Source organism: Dama dama, chromosome 9, assembly GCF_033118175.1.
Source record: "Dama dama isolate Ldn47 chromosome 9, ASM3311817v1, whole genome shotgun sequence".
Lineage (NCBI taxonomy): Eukaryota > Metazoa > Chordata > Mammalia > Artiodactyla > Cervidae > Dama > Dama dama.
This window is the reverse complement of record NC_083689.1, coordinates 61,096,648-61,117,517: the sequence shown is the minus strand read 5'-3', so window position 1 is coordinate 61,117,517 and position 20,870 is coordinate 61,096,648. Positions and strand designations below refer to the sequence as shown.

Here is a 20,870-nt window from a genome sequence, read left to right as displayed (position 1 = left end):
ACAAGTAGGCAAGAAATCAACATACGCTAGAAACACTTAATAATTTTGGATTAGCTGCAAAGGTCCAAGTTCATGTGATTAATATGTAAATAGGTTCAAGAGACTATTCCAAAACTCCTTTATATCCTTTAACTGTTTTATATCTTTTCAGTTATAATCCTTTGTTAACTAATTTGGTAACTCAAATAATAGCTACAGAGCACATTAAAAGAATTCCCAAATGTATTATATGTGAGTAGATTGATGGTGTGCTGTATCTTATAATTACCTTCTAGTATCAAGATTCTGAGGCTCAGAGATTAAATATTTTGCCTACAATAACAGGACTATAGGCCTCTTATTTCCCAACACCTGATTCAGTGTCTGGTAGTTTAATAAATATTTAATAAATATTTGTCAAATGAACAGCAATGTCACAATGACATGACAGCTGAAATTCCAGTCCAGATGTTCTGAGGACTTCAATACCTGCTAAAGTAGGTCAGGCAGTTGTTACTCCCATCTGCATCTGGCTGAGACCTATGTTACGTGAAAGTCACTCAGTCATGTCCAGCTCTTTGCGACCCCATGGACTCTACAGTCCGTGGAATTCTGCAGGCTAGAATAGTGAAGTGGGTAGCCTTTCCCTTCTCCAGGGGATCTTCCCAACCTTGGGACTGAACCCAGGTCTGCTGCATTGCAGGCGGATTCTTTACCAGCTGAGCCACAAGGGAAGTCTGTGTTACCAGCAGCTTTGGACTAAGACCTGTGTCTGCATTTGGGTTTTCCCCTTTGCCTCTCTGTCTTTATTCTGCAAATGACATCTGTGATCACTCTAACTTCACAACCAAGCCAAGGCTTACAGAGGTGAACTAGTGATGGGAGAACTTCAGACAGTAGTCTCCAGAGTAGGGTGAACAACATGATTTACTGCTATTGAGGAAAAAAAGGATTATAAATTCAGCTTATAATTATTTATGGTTCACCCTTTTAAAATTTTCTATGTTGAGTGTTTGTTATAATGCATATGCCAGATTAGAAGTCATCTAAGTATAAATTTTAAAGTTTCAAATATATTGAGATTGAATGATCAAATTATTTTTGCTTATAAAGGTGGGGGGGGGGAATTAATACTACTGGCTTAATCTAGGTTATTTGTTAAACATGCTCTTCAAATCTCTATGCCCCTCACTTCAGTTCCACATCCTTAATAACTCATAAATCTCACAGATTCACTAGTCTAAGAATTTGCTTGACTTTGAGTATCCTCAGTTTAAGCTAAGTTTCTTATAGAATTTTGAGATGTTGAGGCATTTCTACCAGACTTTCAGACAGACATAAGTGTTACTTATTTCTTCTACTTTTGAATTTGTACAATAACCATATGAAACACTTAGCAGGTGGACACCAAATTCCCAGAGTATCTCCTTTCATAAAAAGAATGAATTAAGAAATCAGTCATTATATCTGGGCTTCCCTGATAGCTCAGTTGGTAAAGAATCCACCTGCAATGCAGGAGACTCTGTTTGATTCCGGGGTCAGGAAGATCCACTGGAGAAGGGATAGGCTAACCACTCCAGTAGTCTTGGGCTTCGCTTGTGGCTCAACTGATAAAGAATCCACCTGCAATGTGGGAGACGTGGGTTCGATCCCTGGGTTGGGAAGATCCCTTGGAGGAAGGCAAGGCTACCCACTCCAGTATTCTGGCCTGGAGGGATCTGAGGAAACTGAAGAATCCTACTTTAGGAGAACAATGAATAGCTCCTTTGTACTTCATTTCAAATATAAAACAAAGGATGCCAATTAGGAGCACAGTGTACTTCCTGACTGTGAGGCTCTCAGATCCACAGATTATCATGAAAAGTTGTAAAATATTCTTCCTTTGAAAATACCTAAGTGTCAAATCCAAAGTTGCCAAATTTTACAAAACATAATCTTATTTTAAATAGAAATATGTCATGCCTCAGGGAAAAAAACAACTCTGTCTTTCAAAACAAACAAACAACCTATAGGAAAATATGTACCAACTCAAGAGCTGAAAAGCCTTTCATCTGTTTTCCAGGACCGGGAAAAGCTCATTCGTAGAAGAAAGCATAGAAGAAGTTCCAAACCAATTAAGGTAATGAGGAAACTAGGTTATCAGGCTTTTGCCATACACAAGCACAGCCAGAGGAGTGAAGCTTGCCAAGGCATCTTCCTGCAAAGACATGATAAATCAGATGTTCCTGAGCTGCAACAGAGCATGGGGTTTATTTGCCAGAAGAAAATCTTTCCTCTTGACAGTTCTTAGAAGTCCAAAAATGATTGTGTTGTTGAAAAAATAATTGTGTTGTGGATTTTAAGCTGAAAGTGTTTGCTTTAATACAGGTTTTCTGAGTGAAGAACCCACTAGATTTGATGTAGAAAGGGTTATCTGACAAGCTGGAGAGTCATGCTTCAAGAACATGCAAGAGATACATATGATTTGATGTCTCCCATGAATAACATTAGCATCTGATACCCATCCTATAATTGATTAAATTATATTTTCATTATTGACTTGGGCAATATTATTGATAATGCCAATTCTCGTATCTGTATAGCCTCTTATAATCCACAAAGTTTTGCTATTTAATTTGTCAATTTGTTTGTTTTTTTAAAAGTTGCCTCATTTGATAACACACATTGAGGTACAAAAAAATGGGGGGCTTGAATCTACTACTAGTGAAATGTACAAATGTTTCCTACTTTCTAGAAAGATAGAATGACGAGATGTATCCAAAGCCCAAATACACGTTTATTTTTTTAATCATAAAGTCTTCTAAAAAAATTAATTATAGACTTTGCAAAATATATGTAGTAGATATTAATCACATTATTTATACTTTAAAAAATAAAAAATAGTAATTAAAAATTGTAAAGCCACTTAAAATGATGCCATTGAATAATAAAGATATGGGAAAATGTTTATAATACTTAAAAACACAAAAAACAGTTGCCTCATTTGATTTGAATGTGGAATTAGATGATAGGATTTGATAATCCCCTTCCCATAGATGCCTGAACTTTCAGAATTTCTTGATTATAGCTTAAATACCCAACAGAATAAATCACATAAAATCAGCGTGATATATAAAATGTAACATAAGAGAGGATCCAGGGTTTTTATGAACAGAGCCAAATATTAATGAATCTTCCTCCAAAATATCAGAAGTGAAATAACATAGAAGAAACATTTATTGGAATCATTGTGTTCATGCCTAATATGTTTATTTTATCAAAGAAACATTAAAGGAGCTACGTGTTCTCTGTTCATTTGCATGTCTGCCGTTGACAGTGTGTTGATAATATGTTGACTTTCCCCCCTTAGTTTTTTTTGATAAATGTGTACTGTTCCTCCATTAGAGGCCTGTTTTGGACCCATTTATTGGCTATGATGAGGACTCCATGGATTCAGAAACATCATCCATGGCCTCATTTAGAACAGACCGAACACCAGCTACTCCTGATGATGACTTGGATGAGGTAGGCTTTTTTACTTTTCTCATCTTTTCTGATATTGTCACATCCTTCCTTGAAGGGAGAGAAAAAGCATTTCACTTTTCATTTCCTTTATGAAAAGCACATAATCTCATAACAGTGACCGGTTTTGAGATCTTGCCTGGCTTTGTTACCTTTTGGAAAAGAGCTTCACCTATGTTATGTAGCCCTTGTGGAAACTTCTCTGAAGTTCAGCTCTGTAGCTTGAAGATTTTTTTCAAGATATATATAATTACTCTCCCAAAGTCTTCATCCAGAGAAAGTGTGAACCAAATGACAAGCGTAGAACAAGCGTTTTTTTCTGATTTATTTTTATTTAAACTTTTTATTTTATATTGGGATATAGCTCATTAATACTGTTGTAATAGTTTTAGGTGGACAGCAAAGAGACTCAGCCATCTGTATATGTACCTGTTCTCCCCCAAACTCCTCTTTCATCCAGGCAGAGTTCTATGTGCTATATAGTAGGTTCTTGTTGGTTATCCATTTAAAATAGAGCAGTGTGTACATGAACATCCCAAACTCCCTAACTATTCCTTTCCCTCTCCCTTCCCTCCAACAACCATAAGAAGAACAAACTTTTAAATTCAAGTCTAAGACAGTGTTTAGCAAAGTGTGCCCTGTAGGCCACCTTCATTGGAACTATCTAGGGTGTTCAGTTACTGTGGAGGTTCCTGGACCACACAACTCCTGACTCAGATCTTGAGGGTGGAATCCCCAAACTTCTCTGATGATTGTGTTATGTTCCCAAGTTTGAGGCCTGAAGCTGTAAAACTGTGTTTTTGTAATTTACCTGGGGAAGAAGTTGTTAGATATGAATATATTGAAAGGAACTGGGACTAAAATTCTGATTATCATCTCCTCAAATTTGCATCCAAAATCTGGGTATACGTTTTTATCATTTGAATCCAAAATTTTCTGTAATCCAATCCCAAATGGGCAATAACCAGAAATATATAAATAAGTAAATGCTTCTTTTATTAATAAATACTTAAATATTTCTGTAATTTGCATCTTAAAAGTGTTATAGTGTTTGTGCCTGTAACATCCTTTAAAATTAAGAATTATATAGAATCCAAAATCATGCAAACTTTTATTTGTCTTTAAACAATTTACATGGACACAGGATGTGAACATAACATAATTATTTTTTGGTGTTTTTTTTTAACCTCAAGAGTTTGGCAGCTGAAGAATCTGAGCTAAGATTCCGACAATTAACAAAAGAATACCAGGCTCTCCAAAGAGCATATGCCCTCCTGCAGGAGCAGACTGGAGGCATCATTGATGCTGAAAGAGAAGCCAAGGTTAGTGTACATCTGCGAGAGTGCCCCGAATGGGCTTGCAACAGCCATAGCATAAAAGTACCATGGACATAAAAGTATCAATAGGATAGCTTTCCTTGTATGCTTCTCTCCAATGCAGCTTTTGAACTGCTTTATCTTTTATGTCAACAAACGTTGGCTCTAGAGACATTAGATCCAGCTTAGATCAATGCTTTTTTTCCTTTAAAGACAGTTGAGTGCCTAGTTCTCATTTATGCTATTTGAAAGCTTGCACTTTCAAAGTTAGAAAATGTTGAATTTTGATAATCCTTTTTTTTTAGTTTCTTGCTTGAAAAAAAAAAAACTCATCTTTCAAAAGCAGTGGTTAGCCAGTTCCTTTTCTTAGTTCATAAGTGCCCAGCATTAGATTGACAGCTTACTGAGAATTATCACTGATAATATCTCACTTAACCCTTGTGCCAGCCCTCTAAGGTAGGTATTTTATAAAAGAGAAATTTGAGGCTCAGAGAGGTTAATTGAATTGCTCAAGATCACACAGCTAATAAATGGAAAACTGTTGATTCCAAGTCATATTTTACTAGGTCAGTTATTTTTTTCCATTATCTTGCAACTGCCTCACATAAGTCTATTTTTTTAAAAAACCACACACAGTACTAAACTTGACATTTACTGAGTCCTTGCTGTATTTCAAGCATTGTTCTGAGTATTTTATACACATTATCTTATATAATCCTAAAACAACTCTATAAGTTAGATGCTGTTATTAACTCCTTTCTAGAGGGGAGGAAATAGTAGCTTAGTAGAAGTTAAATGTAGCTTAGTTATATTAAAGCCAGGATATGTAGCTTACAGGAAAGCTAGGATACGAACCTAGTCCTCCTGAGTTCAGTCATCACCACCATGCCATCACTGCCTCATGTGTTAGTTTACATGGGTCAAAAATGAATGTGACCATCCAGTGATTTTATCTTACTTCCTTATTAGAAGGTCTCCAGTGTAGTGAGGAGTGCTGTGGGAACTATGTTAACTTGGTTAGTGGGAAAGGATAGATATTATAACTATATATGTTTAAATGGTAGCATTCATACATACATACATGCACATACACATACCTAAAAGAGCAAAGATTTTTTAAAAAAACCCATGGTGAACTGAAATAAATAGATAAGCAATCATTAGGAAAGGATGTGTATGTGCTTTCATGTCTATGCCCTAATACTATAAGAGTTGTGGATTCTTTTATCAGTATTTACTACCCATTCTTATAAGCATTGGACTGGTCAATGAAAATAATAACTTATGCCTTGTTTTTTGGAGAGGTGATGGTGTAGAAACCAATTCTCTCTTTAGTCTCACTCTCCCATCAAAATATAGGTTTAGAGCTGTTTATGGCCATTAAAGTAAGAAAACTTACTATTCTGAGCAAAATAGTCTAAAACAAATCAACATGTGGGAAAAAGAGTAATAAATTCAAAGAAAACAGAAATACAAAAATAGTTAATATAGATGAAAAATTATCAATGAAAACAGAAGATAGTCGTTTCAATACAAGAAATAAATAGGTTAAAGTTAACAAAATTATTAGTTAAAATAATTCATTCAAAGTTAAAATAATTCTCAGCAAGCTAAGTTTGAAATTTTTAACCTGATAAAGGTAAATATAATATTTAACAGTTCAAAGAAATATTCTCCTCACAGTGAACAATAAGAGAACAATACTTGCCATCGCTGATTTTGTTCAACTTTGTACCAAAGAACCCATCTGGATCATAAGACAATGAAAAAAGAAATATGTGTATGGCCAGAAAATAAAAACAGATAACAGGATCATATAGAGAGAGAATAGAAGAGAATCTTAAAAACAACTGGACCAAATGAGATAAGGTCATTCCATACAAATCAGTGTCCCAAACTGCTGATGTGCATGCCTGTGCACACACATCACACACATGCACACACATCACACACATGCACACACACAGAAAGCAGGTGATAGATACATAAATAAATACATAGATTTGGATTTAGACTTAGATATAAGGCACAAAATTGGCTTTGAAAGAATGGAAATGTTCTGGAGAGGCAAATGGGAGAAGACTTTCCAGAAGGGCACTTGTTCAAAGAAAGAAAGAAATGGAGAGGTACCAGGCATATTTAGGAAACAAGGAGATCACCAGGCAGTAAGGAGTGGACCGTGCCCTGATGGATGGTGGGGAATGACTGGAAGTATAAGACCAAACTAAGTATTGAAGTATTGAATCCCAAACTAAACAGTGAATTTTAACCTGATGGTAAAGGGAGCCACTGAAAGTTATATGCAGAGAGTTTAGAGTGTAGAAATAGATTTAAAAGTTTCTTCGATGGTAGAAAATTATTTTTTCCTCTCTCTCACTTGTTGAGTTCTAATGAGGGAACTCTAATGAGGGAACATGATGGGAAGAAAAATTGTAGAACTACCATTTTACTTATTGAGTTCTGGAATTTTGATTTCGCTAGGCTCAAGAACAACTCCAGGCCGAGGTGCTAAGGTATAAAGCCAAAATAGAAGATCTGGAAGCGACTCTGGCTCAGAAAGGGCAGGTAGGCATCTGGTTGCTCTCACTTCTGCAGCTGCAGATGATTCAATCTGACCTTCCACTAGATCACCCTGTGCCCATTCAGGACACGGCTTGGCTGTCCACAGTGATCTCCTCAAACTGTGTCCGAATGTTGAGCTGTCTGTTTCTGTCCCTGGTGTTTTGCTGGCCAGAGCGTGAACCCAGCTACAAGAGCGGATGAGGCTGGGCAAGAGAGAGAATGCCCAGGGAAGAGGAGCACTGCACACTTAGCCTAGAGTGATCATGAGCTGCTAAGACCAAGACCCACCCCTCAAGCTGCATTCTTTGCCTCTATGCTACATCGATGGTTCTGCATTTTAATGTTTTCCATCCATATGTATCTAGCCTGTGTGCATTCTGACCCCTTTCACTTTTTGCCTGTGTGGTCACTTCTGAGTCCCCAGAAGGCTGGTCCTGGATTATTCAGACTGAAAAAGATAGGGATAGCGAGCGACAGTGAAAAGGGGGTTAAATTTTCCTGGCAACTTTGGCCCCAACATCTTAGAGTGAGGAGCTGGCTGGGGTGAGTGACGTTTACCAGTCGCTGGCAGGCAAACAAACCGGGTGGAGAGAAGACAGCTCTGGCAAAGTGGTTTGACAACACATGCTCTTTCGTGCCACTCTGAAATGCTGACTGCGCGATATTCTTTGTCAAACAGGATTCACACTGGGTAGAAGATAAACAGCTTTTCATTAAGAGAAACCAGGAGCTTTTAGAAAAGGTATGTGGGGCGCAACACCCTAATGGGGCAGAGGAGAGACTGATGAGAGATCCAGGAGCAGCAGGGGGTCCGCTCAGGAGTGGCACAGGGGCGAGGGGACGGGGAGGCTCTTCCGGCTGTGCTCCCCTCTGCTGCGCGCCCAACCGCATCTCTGTCACCGCCATCACCATCAGTTGAGTGGCCCGTGGTATGCATGGCTCTGTGCTGGGCATTGTGCCGATTGGAAAGATGTGATCCCTGAAACCTATTGATTTGTTGCATATATATATATACTGTATATTTACTGTACATATATATATACCCATATGTGCACACATCCTATGTGGTTGTCCATCTACAAGAACACTTATGAACAGGACTGATGATTTTGTACAAGGAAGTGACTCCAAGACATGCTGCAACCTAGCATTGACTGGGTTCTCACTGTTAATTTTTTGCTAATATTGGCTGCTTATACAAATGAAGATACAGAGGCATGGTTTTGGCCCAATAGATAGAGTTAATTTAGGTTAGCTGAATGTAGGCTTTTGACTGGGGGCAGTGAGATACAACAGAGATCATTTTACATTCAAGCATGGCTTTTCTTTTGGTATTAATATTTGCCTTTGGTTATGTGAAATGATTACAAAATAATCTTATATTATTCTTGACAAAAAGAGAATTTGAAAGAGCATGTGAGTAAGGGAAGTTATTCTGAAGGGTGACGCAGAGTTATGTAAAAATTATTTTAGGGTTGTTTCTACCAATATTCACTGGTCTTGACAAGTAATAAAAATTAACTGCAACACCCTGGTAAGCATGGAAGGGGAAAGAAGATGGTCGTGTCCCTTCCTGCTGGTCGTGTCTTACTTTCTGCATGATGAGAGACAAAGCTGATGTATAGAAGCAGGGTAGGTGTTCCAGGACTGAGGACTGGTACTCTCAGAAAGGTTAATGGTCCCTATAAAGAAACTTTATGGACACTGACCCTGGTTTTTGAATTGCAGCCACCTGTGAACCATTAATATGATGGCTAGTGCTAAGCACCAGATCCAGGAATCTCCCTAGATATCCCATCTCTGATCTCAATCCAAGATTCTAGGAAATAGTCAACTTATAAAAACTTTCGAACATTTACTAAACCACAAAAATCTAGTGTAAAAAACTTGATTGACTACATAAATTAATGTCATATAGTATCTCACTTCCCCCTATATTTATTTTTCTATATCAAGAGGCTAAGTGAAAAGAGAATTTTAGTAGTCTCCGAGATGCCCAGTAATAAGTGTTATCACACTGTTTATCATCTAAAAAAATAACTCCCATTATGTCTCTGTCTGATTTCCTTTGGTCTATAAAGGGAATTTTTGAGCTCAGCCTTCTAAGAGTAAAAGAAAACCAAAGCAACAATAAAACTAAACATTCTACTTCAAGTGTTTACACTCGAGAAAGTAAGATTTACTTTAGATTAATAAGCCCTTGATTTTTTATTTCTAAATTCAAGATTTTAAACAGTTACTGTACAGAAGGCCCACTCACACAGCTAATATTGAAGGCAGCACCAAACCAATTGCCGATCATGGAAATGTTCTGAGGCCTTGTGGACATGGGTTCTGTGTATATATACAGTATATATACAGGGCAAGGCAGGTTTGTACACAACAAACTTAATGGCATACTTCATCAGGTTATACTAGACATCCTACAGGAAAACCCTATGGGAAAACAGAAAGGAGTGGTGTCATTTTGAATTGAGAAGCCAGGGGAAGCCTCTTATGGTAGGAGATGTCATGGAAATGTAGGATTTCCTCACGTAGAAAAGGAAAAGGAAGAGCCCTTTTCAGACCAAGATGAGCCGACAGAGCTCCTGGAATATTCAGAATATAGGGTAGATCTGGGTTTCTAGATCCAAGTGCATGTGATTGCATGTGAGTGAGTGTGTGTATGTATGTAGACATGACAGTGATAACACCTAAATATGATGAGCAGATTATTAAAGTTTTTTATTTCCATATTGAGACTTTGACTTTATTCTGAAGGTAACTAGAATTCAACAAAGTTTTGTGTAGGATCAGAGCTGTTTTATAAAAAATATTTCTTCAGCAACTTGTAACTCCAGAAATAAAAGGTGTCAGTCTCCATTGTTTGCACCATTTAATCTAGTTCTTGGACACTGTCCCTGACCACATGGGACAAATTCATTTTTCACAGGGTCCCTAGACCTGGTCCCAGTGAATGGAGTATCCTCCAGCATTTTCCTCTATGACCCAAACAATTCAACCAAAGGATAACTAGAAGGAAAGCCAAAGATTTATTTTATTCACATGTACTTGGGATTTTTTCTTCATGATCTGGAAGATTTATTCACTGAGTAAATGAATGCTGTCCATGCTTGCTTTGCAAAGTTGTAGATGCTTTTGTGCAATGTCCACCTAACTTGAGGATTTACTTTATTAGATAGAAAAGCAAGAGGCAGAAAATCACCGGCTCCAACAGGAACTACAGGATGCCAGAGACCAGAATGAGCTGCTGGAGTTTCGAAACCTAGAACTAGAAGTAAGGAAATGATGATGATGATAAAAATAATCATAACAATTAACATACACTGATCCCACTCTATGTGTGAGGTACCAAATTAAGCATTTCAGATACATACACTCACTAGACCTCATAGCCACAACCAAGATTTGATTGATGAGGCAACTGAGGTTAAATAACTTGTCCAACTCGTGTGACTAGTCAGTGGTGAAGCATTGAAGCAACTCAGAATTGTCTGCTCAGATACTGTACTTTACAACATGGTTGCCTTTATGAACAAGGCTAATGAATAATTTTTAAATAGTCTAAGTAGATTTCAAACTTCATAAATATTTCATTTCCTTTACATAATCATTTCCATCCTCCATTTCTGACTCAGAAAAATTTCTTTTATATATTTAAAATTATATTTCAAAATGTACTATATTACAAAAGTATTTTATTGTTAGACTCTTGAATTTGTAAGTAAACTTTTTATTCTGTAATGCATTATGCAAAAGGCTAAAAAGCAAGGTAATTTGTTTTAGGAAATACTCTGGTTAACCTAAGTTTCAGAGTCTATATTTTTAAAGTAAAACATAATCAAATCAGATTCTGATTGTATCATGCAGAATCTGGCTTAGGGTCTGGTTGAAATATGCTGATATGTAAAGGATAAGAAAATTTCCCATTTGACTTATTTGTTATTTTGCCAGCAATTTTCTTCTTGAAGATATTTCACATTAGGTTTGAATAGAGTTTGCAGTTGGTATGCTTCAGTGAAGAAGTAAGTCATTTTGGTAGCCCACTTATCTTACTCATCAAGCTTGAGTGAATTGAATATGCAAAAGGCCCTGAGCTGCCATAAAGCTTCATGGTCAGAAGAAGATTCTTTGTGACACCTGAAAGCTCTAAATATTCATATAGTTTAAAATGGAACTCCACTTCCCAAATTTCCCTGATCAAAAAATTTGCAAACCTGGATGACACGGTGATAAATTCTTCTCCCACAACTCTCAGTTGACTAATCAGTTCTTTTCCATTACATTCAAGCTTGAATATCTTGAGTTCAATTTTCTTTTTTTTTTGCCAAATGGCATATTGATAAACTGCTGAAATAGCATAGAGAACATAGACAACTGGTTTAGTGATTAATCAGTTGTTGCTTTTTTTTTTTCCAATTCCTATATATTCTTCACTGTATTTCAAGGAAAGAGAGAGAAGATCCCCTCCATTTAATCTGCAAATTCACCCATTCTCAGATGGTGTGAGTGCTCTCCAGATCTACTGTATGAAAGAAGGTGTCAAGGTAGGCACATGTTTCCTTGTGTGTGTTGTAGACAGTAGAAGAGCTGGGAATTGGAAAAGGGGAGGTTACTGGTCACCGTTTGGTCTTTCAGTCACTGGGTGTCGTTTTGATACAAACCATGTAGGAGCTGAAAATAGTCACGTCTATGGGAGAATTAACAGGATGTACACAAATAAATGTGTGACAGATATATGAATGGTAACAGCAAAAAAAAAAAAAAGGAAGCAATGATTATTTAAAAGAGAGTAATACAGAATCAAAATATGTGTAAAGATAATTACCCTTGATCATGTAGCAGAAATATTAAATAAATTCACTACTTATAGAAACATATTTCAAGGATGCCAGATAAAAAGGTATTTGTTGTGCTGCTCTGATGGCTGTGGAATTCATCATCTTGGAATTTCAGTATTAGAAGAAATCTAGAAATCATCTCACCACCATCTCTTTTGTTGTGAGTGTTTTAGGTAGGATTTCCCTTTTGGGCTTCCCTGGTGACTCAGACAGAAAGAATGTGCCTGCAATGCAGGAGACCCAGGTTTGAGCCCTGGGTGGGAAGATCCCCCAGAGAAGGGAATGACTACCCATTCCAGGATTCTTGCCTGGGAAATCCCACTGACAGAGGAGCCTGGCGGGCTGCAATCCATGGGGGGTCCCAAAGAGTCAGACACGACTGACCAGCTGACACACTCCCTTTCAGAAGGCTTTAGGGATTATAACATGTTGTCCACTTAGACATAGTATATAATTTTATTTTTAGTGATATTGGAATACATTTTAAATGTTAAGGTCTAGTGGAAGTGGCTCCATCTCTTGGAAAATATATTGTCCTTGCATGTGACAAAATCACATAGCAACTGTCTGTTCCAGATGTAAGGCTCGGAATCCTCCTGCCCATGCCTTCTGCATGGCCCCTCCTGCTCCCACTCTGACTGCCAAATATACCTGCTTTAATTGCCTCCTCTTTACCTCTGAGACTGAGCTAGACTTTGTATTTCTGGCAACAGGGATCTGCTATACTGTTTTCTATGGGCTTCCCCGGGTGGTGTAAAAACCCGTCTGCCAATGCAGGAGACTTAAAGAGACTTGGATTTGATCCCTGGGTTGGGAAGATCCCCTGGAGGAGGACATGGCAACCCACTCCAGTACTCTTGCCTGGAGAATCCAGTGGACAGAGCAGCCTGGTAGCCTTCGGTCTATAGGGTCGCAAAGAGTCCGACATGACTGAAGCGACTTAGCGCGCGCGCGCACACACACACACACACACACACAGACACACAGACACACACACACACACACTGTTATCTGAACATAAGTAAGAGGAGAAAGTGGTACTAATGGGGAAATTGGGTAGAAAATTGTGCTTCCTTGACTTCATTGTAAACCATTCTCATGTTGTTTAAACTTGTGGCCTTCCTGGGCTGCATGAAAATTTGTAAACCAAAGCAATTTTTTGATTCAGCTCTAAATGAGAAGCACCTCACCTTGTCTTTTCCTTAGATGTTTTGTTTTTAAATAAATCACAGGCAACCTAATCCAATGTATGTAATTTATACCCAGCAGCACTTTAAATGGTGCAGTTGCTTCAAACTGACAGGGGTAGGGCAATATAATAAAAATAAGCTGTTTTCCATAAGTGGAATTAATACTAAATACCCAAAAAATGAAAGTGCACTATAGTTTTCTATGCAGCTGTCAAAATCTCAACCAGGTCAGATCCCATTAATTAGAGTGAAACTGGCTGGTTATTTAAATTTATTACTGTTACTTTTCTTTATACTTGAAATCTACCACAGTCGGAACAAATTTTCAATAATCATGAGAAAAAAAATCTACTGAGAAAATTTTGAGTTCTTATACGTCCTAGACCTTTTATATACTATCTCTTTATCCTCAAATCAGCCTGTGAAAGAGGTGTTTATTACCTCCATTTTGTAATTGGTGGAATTGAAAATGCATTGTTAAGGAGTTTTGCCAGGTTCACACAGCTCATAAAAAGCAGAATGGAAATGTAAACCAGTTGTGATTGATTGAAAACAGCTCAAGAAGGTACAGGTCTTAAAATGTTCTCTCTCATTTAAGGTTAGGGCACTGATAGAATGGTTAAGCCACTCTTGCGCCTTTGACTTGAATGCAACTCCTTGATTTTGCAGGATGTGAATATCCCTGATCTCATAAAGCAGCTTGATATCTTAGGTGATAATGGGGTAAGTAATGAATAAAGTGGTGTATAAATATGAATTTGTCTAAAGAGAAGCAAGAAATACTTGCCAATGTAACATGTGTAAAATAAGATCAAGTGAAGGGAACTCTATTCAGTATTTGTAGTAACCTAAAAGGGAAGAGAATCTGAAAGAATATATGTGTGTATAACTAAGTCACTGTGCTATGCACCTGAAACTAACACAACATTGTAAATCCACTAGACTTGGAATACATACATACTTACGTACATACCTAAATTGAAAAAAACTTAAAAAATAATGACAAGTGAGACTCCAGGTTCACTTAAGCTTACAAATTCTGGAAGAGAATCAACAATTTATCAGGCCACTCAGTTTAAGGATTATAAGGGTCTCTGCAAGGTAGTGGCAGAAGTGGGAAAGCGGAAGGTGCTTTTCTTGGGCACGTTTCAGGTTTGTATGCCGACCACATCAGCGGTGATTAAAGCTAATTACCTTCTAACTGTTGCTGGGAGGCATTCGGCATAAAATTAATCAGTCATGCAGTTGCAAATACTGCTAAATAGTAGGGTTGGTGGCAGCCCCATAAAAATGAACCAGGAAACTATAATCCTTTTTCTTTCTAAAACACCTTCCTGACAGGGTCAAGGCATATTAATTCAGTGGGAGGACCATTCATTGAGATACTCGGTGAATGATGCATGTAGGTTGAAGTAGTCATGCTATTTTTTCCCTTGAAAAAATTATCAAATCAGAGAACAAAATCAATTAAATTGTATCAAACTGCTATGAAGAGATTACTTTTTATTTCATTTTGGTTTCTGCTTTTCTTGACTGTTAATGAAGTATGTTTACAGTGAAACATAAAATCAAGTCAGAACTAGAGAGATATAAAAGCATCACATTTAATGTACTTTCTACAGGTTTTGAATGAACTCTTTCTCAGAATTATTACTAAATAGAATAGACTGTAAATGTTCCATGCATGTACATGTGGCAGGCAAGTTAGGTCGTATTTTCTAACAGTGTAAATGTCCAAAGTGTCTTCAGCTTATTTTCTTTCTCTCCCCCTTACCCCACACAGAATTTAAGAAATGAAGAGCAAGTGGCTATAATTCAGGCCAGCACTGTGCTGTCCCTGGCAGAAAAGGTAATAAATTGTACTAACATTCAAATCATCTCAGTGTCTGACTTAACACCTGGGGTTGAAGGACATTCTCTTCGCACCTGATTTTACATTATTGAATAACTAATAAATATTTTAGTCTTAACCCAGCTAGAATGAGAATATACAAAATAAGGTCTACACCCTGATTTGGGGTGACTACTTTGAAGCCTCTTAAAAATGTACTTCTGTAAACTTGCAAAACCTGGATTACATTACTGAAGTCACTGTTTTAAAACCTGGGAAACCAATAAGGAAGACATTTCCGTTAAGAGGTGGAAAGTTGGAGCAGCATAGCTCTTTCTATGGGTTTTTCCTTGGATGTGTTCCAACTGATTTTGTAACTTGGTGGTGGCTCCCTGCAGACTCATTCAGAAAGCCTAACTTGAGGACTGTCAGAAGGGCAACGCTGAGCGTTCTCTCCCCCCCTTGTGTTTAAATCTGGTAAATGCAAGGGAAAGAAAAAAAGGAAAGACCCAAGTGAAGAAGCCTGGTAACTGGCTGTATTCTGGGCACCTTGAAAATCGGCTGTAGGAAAACACTGACCTAGTTTTCAACAAATCATTGTCATGAAAATTGTGGGTCTGTTTTAGATAAATTCTGACTCAAGAAAGGCAAATCATTTGTGTAGTTTAGGGAGATTGGGAGGAATATGAGTTGGAAGTTTTAATTAAATTATAATAATAACTAATATTCATTATAATTTGCATGATAATGAACATGTGTTTATGTAGGAAAATTTATATTCAACTTTCTTTCCCTTTAAGGAAAATATAATAAAATATCTAAAGGTAAAAAAAAAAAAAAGAAAATCGGCACATAGTTAACTGGTGCACACAGTTGGATGAAGTGAGGACTGTAGTATAAGTTCCTTGAGATTTTTTTTTCCATAAATGCATTAAAAGCATGTTGTAAATTAAGTGAAACCATGAGCAAGCATTCACCTTGCTCCAATCTAGTTTAGTGACTCAAACAAAATAATGACATCAAGAAAAAAACGGCAGAGGTAGAAAGATTTCTATAACATGAAAAGGTACTTAAGAAATAGTGAAACGATCATTCTTTACATCTTGATTCAAGCAAACCAAGTGTGAAGAAAGCAACATTTTGCTGACAACTAGGGAAGTTTCAATATGAACCAGGTATCAGATGATGGAAGGAATTAAAGTTAAGTTTGCAGTGTGGAAATGGCCTTGTGGTTGTGTTCTTTTTTAAGACCTGAAGCATTAGGGATACATCCTGAAGTATTTAATGGGAAATATCTGGGATTTGTTCTTTAACTCTTTCTGTCTGCCTGTACATATTTCTACCCCTTGGTCCTTTACACCATTGCTTTTGTCAAGATTTTCCCTTCTTCCCTTTTTTACCTTTGTCTGGCTAAATATTAATCATCAGACCCTCCCATACATGGGGAAGCCTTCCTACTCACCCAGGTCTAATTAGGTCTTCTTTCTCTGACAACTATAACACAAACACCTTTTTTTTTTTAAATTTATGCTGTTGTTCACTAGATTATGAGTTCCATGAGGGCAAATCTGGATTCTGTTTTTCACTCTTTGTTTTCCTAGTTTTCCAGCCCAGCATATTTAGTAAGAGATCAATCAGCATTTACTGAATGAGTGAACTCATGAAGACACTCTTCCAGTGATACAATAATAGAGAAAACACAGTCTTACCACCAGTTCTGCTACATTTATTTGGCAGTGATAGCCAGAGCATCTCATCCAGTTGGGGTCGTAAAGGGCTTTTCCTTATTGCAGGAAATCACTTTAGTTTAGGACTACAAAGAAAACTTGGGACAGTTTCTACGAAAGGCAGAGACTACTTGATTTGACAGTTCTCTTAAAAACATGATGTACAAGAGAATTTGTTTCTCAATGGTAAGTGGACAGCAAGCCGGAGGAAGCATTTTAATAAAACTGGGTGGTACACAATTGCAATATGAGGCTGTGCCCAGAAACCCATGACTTTGGACTGAAATTTGTTTCATGAGGGAAGTTCTGTGTATGTTCAAGAGTTGAGAGACTAGCATCTCTCCATGACTAGCATCATGTCTTTTTGTATTTCCCCATGTTCCTTACAGCCAAACAGCTGTTAGATGTAACAGCCCCTTGCATAAATCAAGGCTTTAATATATAGAAAAATGTTCAGTACACTGCATAATTTATCACAAACCAAGAAAAAAATAGCTAGTAGTGAGGCAAATTTCTAACAGTGCAGAAGTACAACAATGAATGTTAACCAAAAAAACTAAAATCCTGTTGAGTACATAGTAGATGCAATACACTGTGCATAGGGCCTTAGGTTAATTACCTTCTTTACTCTTCACATCATTATTAATCCCATTTCACAGATAAGAAAGTTGAGACTTAAGAGTAACCAGGTAATGTTTCAAGCCCACACAGCTGTGAAAAGCTAAGATTGGGATAAGACCTAAGGTAGCTGGGAAAGATTGAAGTCAGGAGAAGGAGATGACAGAGAATGAGGTGGTTAGATGGCATCACCAACTCAGTGGACATGAGTTTGAGCAAACTCCCGGGACATGGTGAAGGACAGGGAGGCCCAGCAGTTCATGGGGTTGCAAAGCGTCTGTCATGACTTAGCGACTGAGCAACAACGAAGTTGACCTCTAGGACCTATACACTTAATTATTTTGCCCATTTGCCTCCCTGGGGGATAAGCTGTTGGTTAACTTCGTAGAGACCCATTATAATAATTTATTCTCTGAAACCATATAGGTGGTAGGCTCACACTATATTATCCGAAATCTGAATTTATTCAGGGTGTTGATCAGTGCTAATATTAATGCCATCTAATGTTAATGATCTAATACTCAGAACAATATATTCTAACTATTAAGAAAGTGAATTCTCTGTGTGATTTAAATTGTGTCTCTACTCAACAAAGTGATTCTTCAACATGTAGCTGTAATCAGTTTCGTATACTGAAAAATTGCCCCTTCTCCATCTCACCTTTTGTTCTTTCTTTCTTTGTGCTCCCTCCAATCATGGAGATTTAGACATACCTTCAGCTTGGAACTTGCCCCTCACTTTTGCCTGGTCATCTCTGACTCATTTTTTACAGTTCAGTGCAATGTCATTTCCAAGAAAGCCTCTCATGGCAATCTCCAATGAGGGCAAATTATGTGTTTCTTATTCACCCTCACATCCCTGGTACCTAGCACATTGCCTGACATATGGTAGATAACAATGAAGGCATTTGTTGAATGAAGAGTGAATTAATGGATGAGTGGAAAATTATAAACTTGTTTCTGAGCTAAGAGATAAAATGCACTAAGAACTTCAGTTCTTAGTCTACTTTCTGAGATAGCAGAAAAGACAGCAGCTCAGGAGAAGGTACCATCTAGACCACATCAAGCAGTCATGTCAAACCCTGTGTCTGCTTTGCTCCATAGTGGATCCAGCAAATTGAAGGAGCAGAGGCTGCCCTGCACCAGAAAATGATGGAGTTGGAAAGTGACATGGTGAGTAAAGATGAAGTGTCATAAAAACAAAGAAAAATTGAAATACCCCTCAATTTCAAGTTATATTCTCTAAAAATGTCACATTGTAATTTTGTAGTATTTCCAAGACTAATGCTGAAGAAAATCCAGTTTGATGTTTTTTTTTCTTAGGCTAAATAAATTTTCTACCATATATAATTATAGTAAACATTACAGAAATGATGGGTATGACTTTGATATTAAAAATCTCCAAGCCATCTGGCTCCCGTTAAGATGGCTGCTACTAAAAGCAAAACAAAACAAAATAGTAACATACAGTGATGAAAATGTGGAGAAATTGGAACCCTATGCAGTATTGCTGGGTGTATAAAATGGTACAGCTGCTATGAAAAGCAGTATGCTTAGTGATTGCTCACACAATTCAAAATGGAATCACCACGTGATACAACACCACTTCTGGGTATATACCCATAATATTTGAAAGTGGGCTCTTGAGACTTTTGTATATCCGTGTTCAAAGCAGCATTATTCACTATAACTTAAACATGGAAGCAACCCAAGATTCTGTATCAGTGGATGAATGGATAAGCAAAATGTGGTATATACATCCATGGAATATTATTCAGCCTTTAAAAAGGAAGGACATGCTCCTACATGCTACAGCATGACTGAACTTTGAGGACATAAGCTAAGTGAAATAAGTCAATCACACAAAGACAAATACTGTGTGATTCTACTTATATAAGGTACCTGGAGTAGCCTGATTCATAGAAACAGAAGACACAATAATGATTGTCAGGAGCTAAGAGGAAGAAATGGGCACTTGTTTAATAGGTACAGAGTTTCAATTTTGCAGATAAAAAGAATCCGGGAGGTTGGTCTCATAACCTTGTGAATATACTTCATACTAGTGAACTATACACTTAGAATGGTTACGATTATAAAGTTTAGATTATATGTATTTTGCCACAGTTAACTTTTGTTTAAATCCCCCAGCCTGGGAATTGGTCCTTATTAACAAAGAGCAATGCATAGAATTTGATAATAGTACTGTCATTACTGTTTCACTATTACTAAAAACTAGGTAGTGATTCCTGTTAGGTCAGAGAATCTTAGAGTAAAAACAACTTGAATTTCTATAGCATGTGACAGCTTACAAATTTGTAAAATTTGCTTATATTTTACACAGAACTTACATTTTACCAACAGGTTAGGCTCTAAAGTCAAAAGATTTAATAAGAACTGTCTATATTCAAAATACCCTTGAACACTTTAAATACAAAAATTTTAATTAGGCAATCAGATTGTTACAAGCACTGTTCTAAGCACTGGAGCTCAGATGTAATCAGCTGGAAGTCAACAGCAAAATTGCATACAGACATAGCCTCTCTCAAAATCAATGCAGGGCTTCCATGGTGGCGCAGTGGATAAGAATCCCTGCCAATGCAGAGGACACAGGCTTGATCCCTGGTCCAGGAACACTACACATACTGCTGAGCAAGTAAGCCCATGCGCCACAACTACTGAGTCTGTGCTCTGGAGTCCAAGAGCCGCAGCTGCTGAAGCCCGTGTGCCCTAGAGCCTGTGCTCCACAACAAGGGAAGCCACCTCAACGAGAAGCCCGTGTACCACAACGAAGAGTAGCTCGCGCTCACCGCAACTAGAGAAAGTCCAGGTGACCCAGCAATGAAGACCCAGCACAGCCAAAAATAAAAACAGGAAATTTCAAAAACGTCGGTGCAATCAAGTTTACCTTCAGCGATGGAAGAGATCCTTGTTCCTGGTTAAGCATACAAAGAAAGAATTAACTTATGCTTAGGGCTATGTTCTGTACAAAGATATATTATTTAATGCAAATGACAGGATGCTTGCAGTGTGAGAACCACACAGAGACTGAGGACAAGCAAGGTAGCATCAGATTTACATCTCCTGGATCACCCTGGCTTTATAGCAAGAGCAGACACTCATTAAGTAGCAGCGTGGGTAGAGTCGCTCCCACTCTCTGAATTACTATCTAGCTTTGCGTTTGCTAATGATACACAGTTGAGTTTGAATAAATTAAGTTTCTTATTATGCAACTCTGCTGTATTACATTTCATAGCATTCTTATAAAAAATATGCTATCATAGTATATTTACACAGATATGCTTATTA

At 37.5% G+C, this 20,870-nt stretch overlaps 1 protein-coding gene across 3 annotated transcripts in view; it reads left to right on the top strand.

Annotated features, from left to right (window-relative positions):
- Window positions 1-20,870, top strand: part of JAKMIP2 (janus kinase and microtubule interacting protein 2) — a 188,569-nt gene that overhangs the window by 145,776 nt on the left and 21,923 nt on the right. For 2 of the 3 annotated variants that reach the window (XM_061151665.1, XM_061151666.1), the window contains exons 8-17: window positions 2,042-2,098; window positions 3,364-3,483; window positions 4,674-4,802; window positions 7,278-7,361; window positions 8,038-8,100; window positions 10,537-10,635; window positions 11,807-11,905; window positions 14,059-14,112; window positions 15,173-15,238; window positions 18,669-18,737. In XM_061151665.1, the coding sequence (XP_061007648.1) occupies window positions 2,042-2,098; window positions 3,364-3,483; window positions 4,674-4,802; window positions 7,278-7,361; window positions 8,038-8,100; window positions 10,537-10,635; window positions 11,807-11,905; window positions 14,059-14,112; window positions 15,173-15,238; window positions 18,669-18,737 (840 nt within the window). The remainder of the gene's footprint in view (window positions 1-2,041; window positions 2,099-3,363; window positions 3,484-4,673; window positions 4,803-7,277; window positions 7,362-8,037; window positions 8,101-10,536; window positions 10,636-11,806; window positions 11,906-14,058; window positions 14,113-15,172; window positions 15,239-18,668; window positions 18,738-20,870) is intronic. The other variant, XM_061151667.1, reaches the window with a different exon arrangement.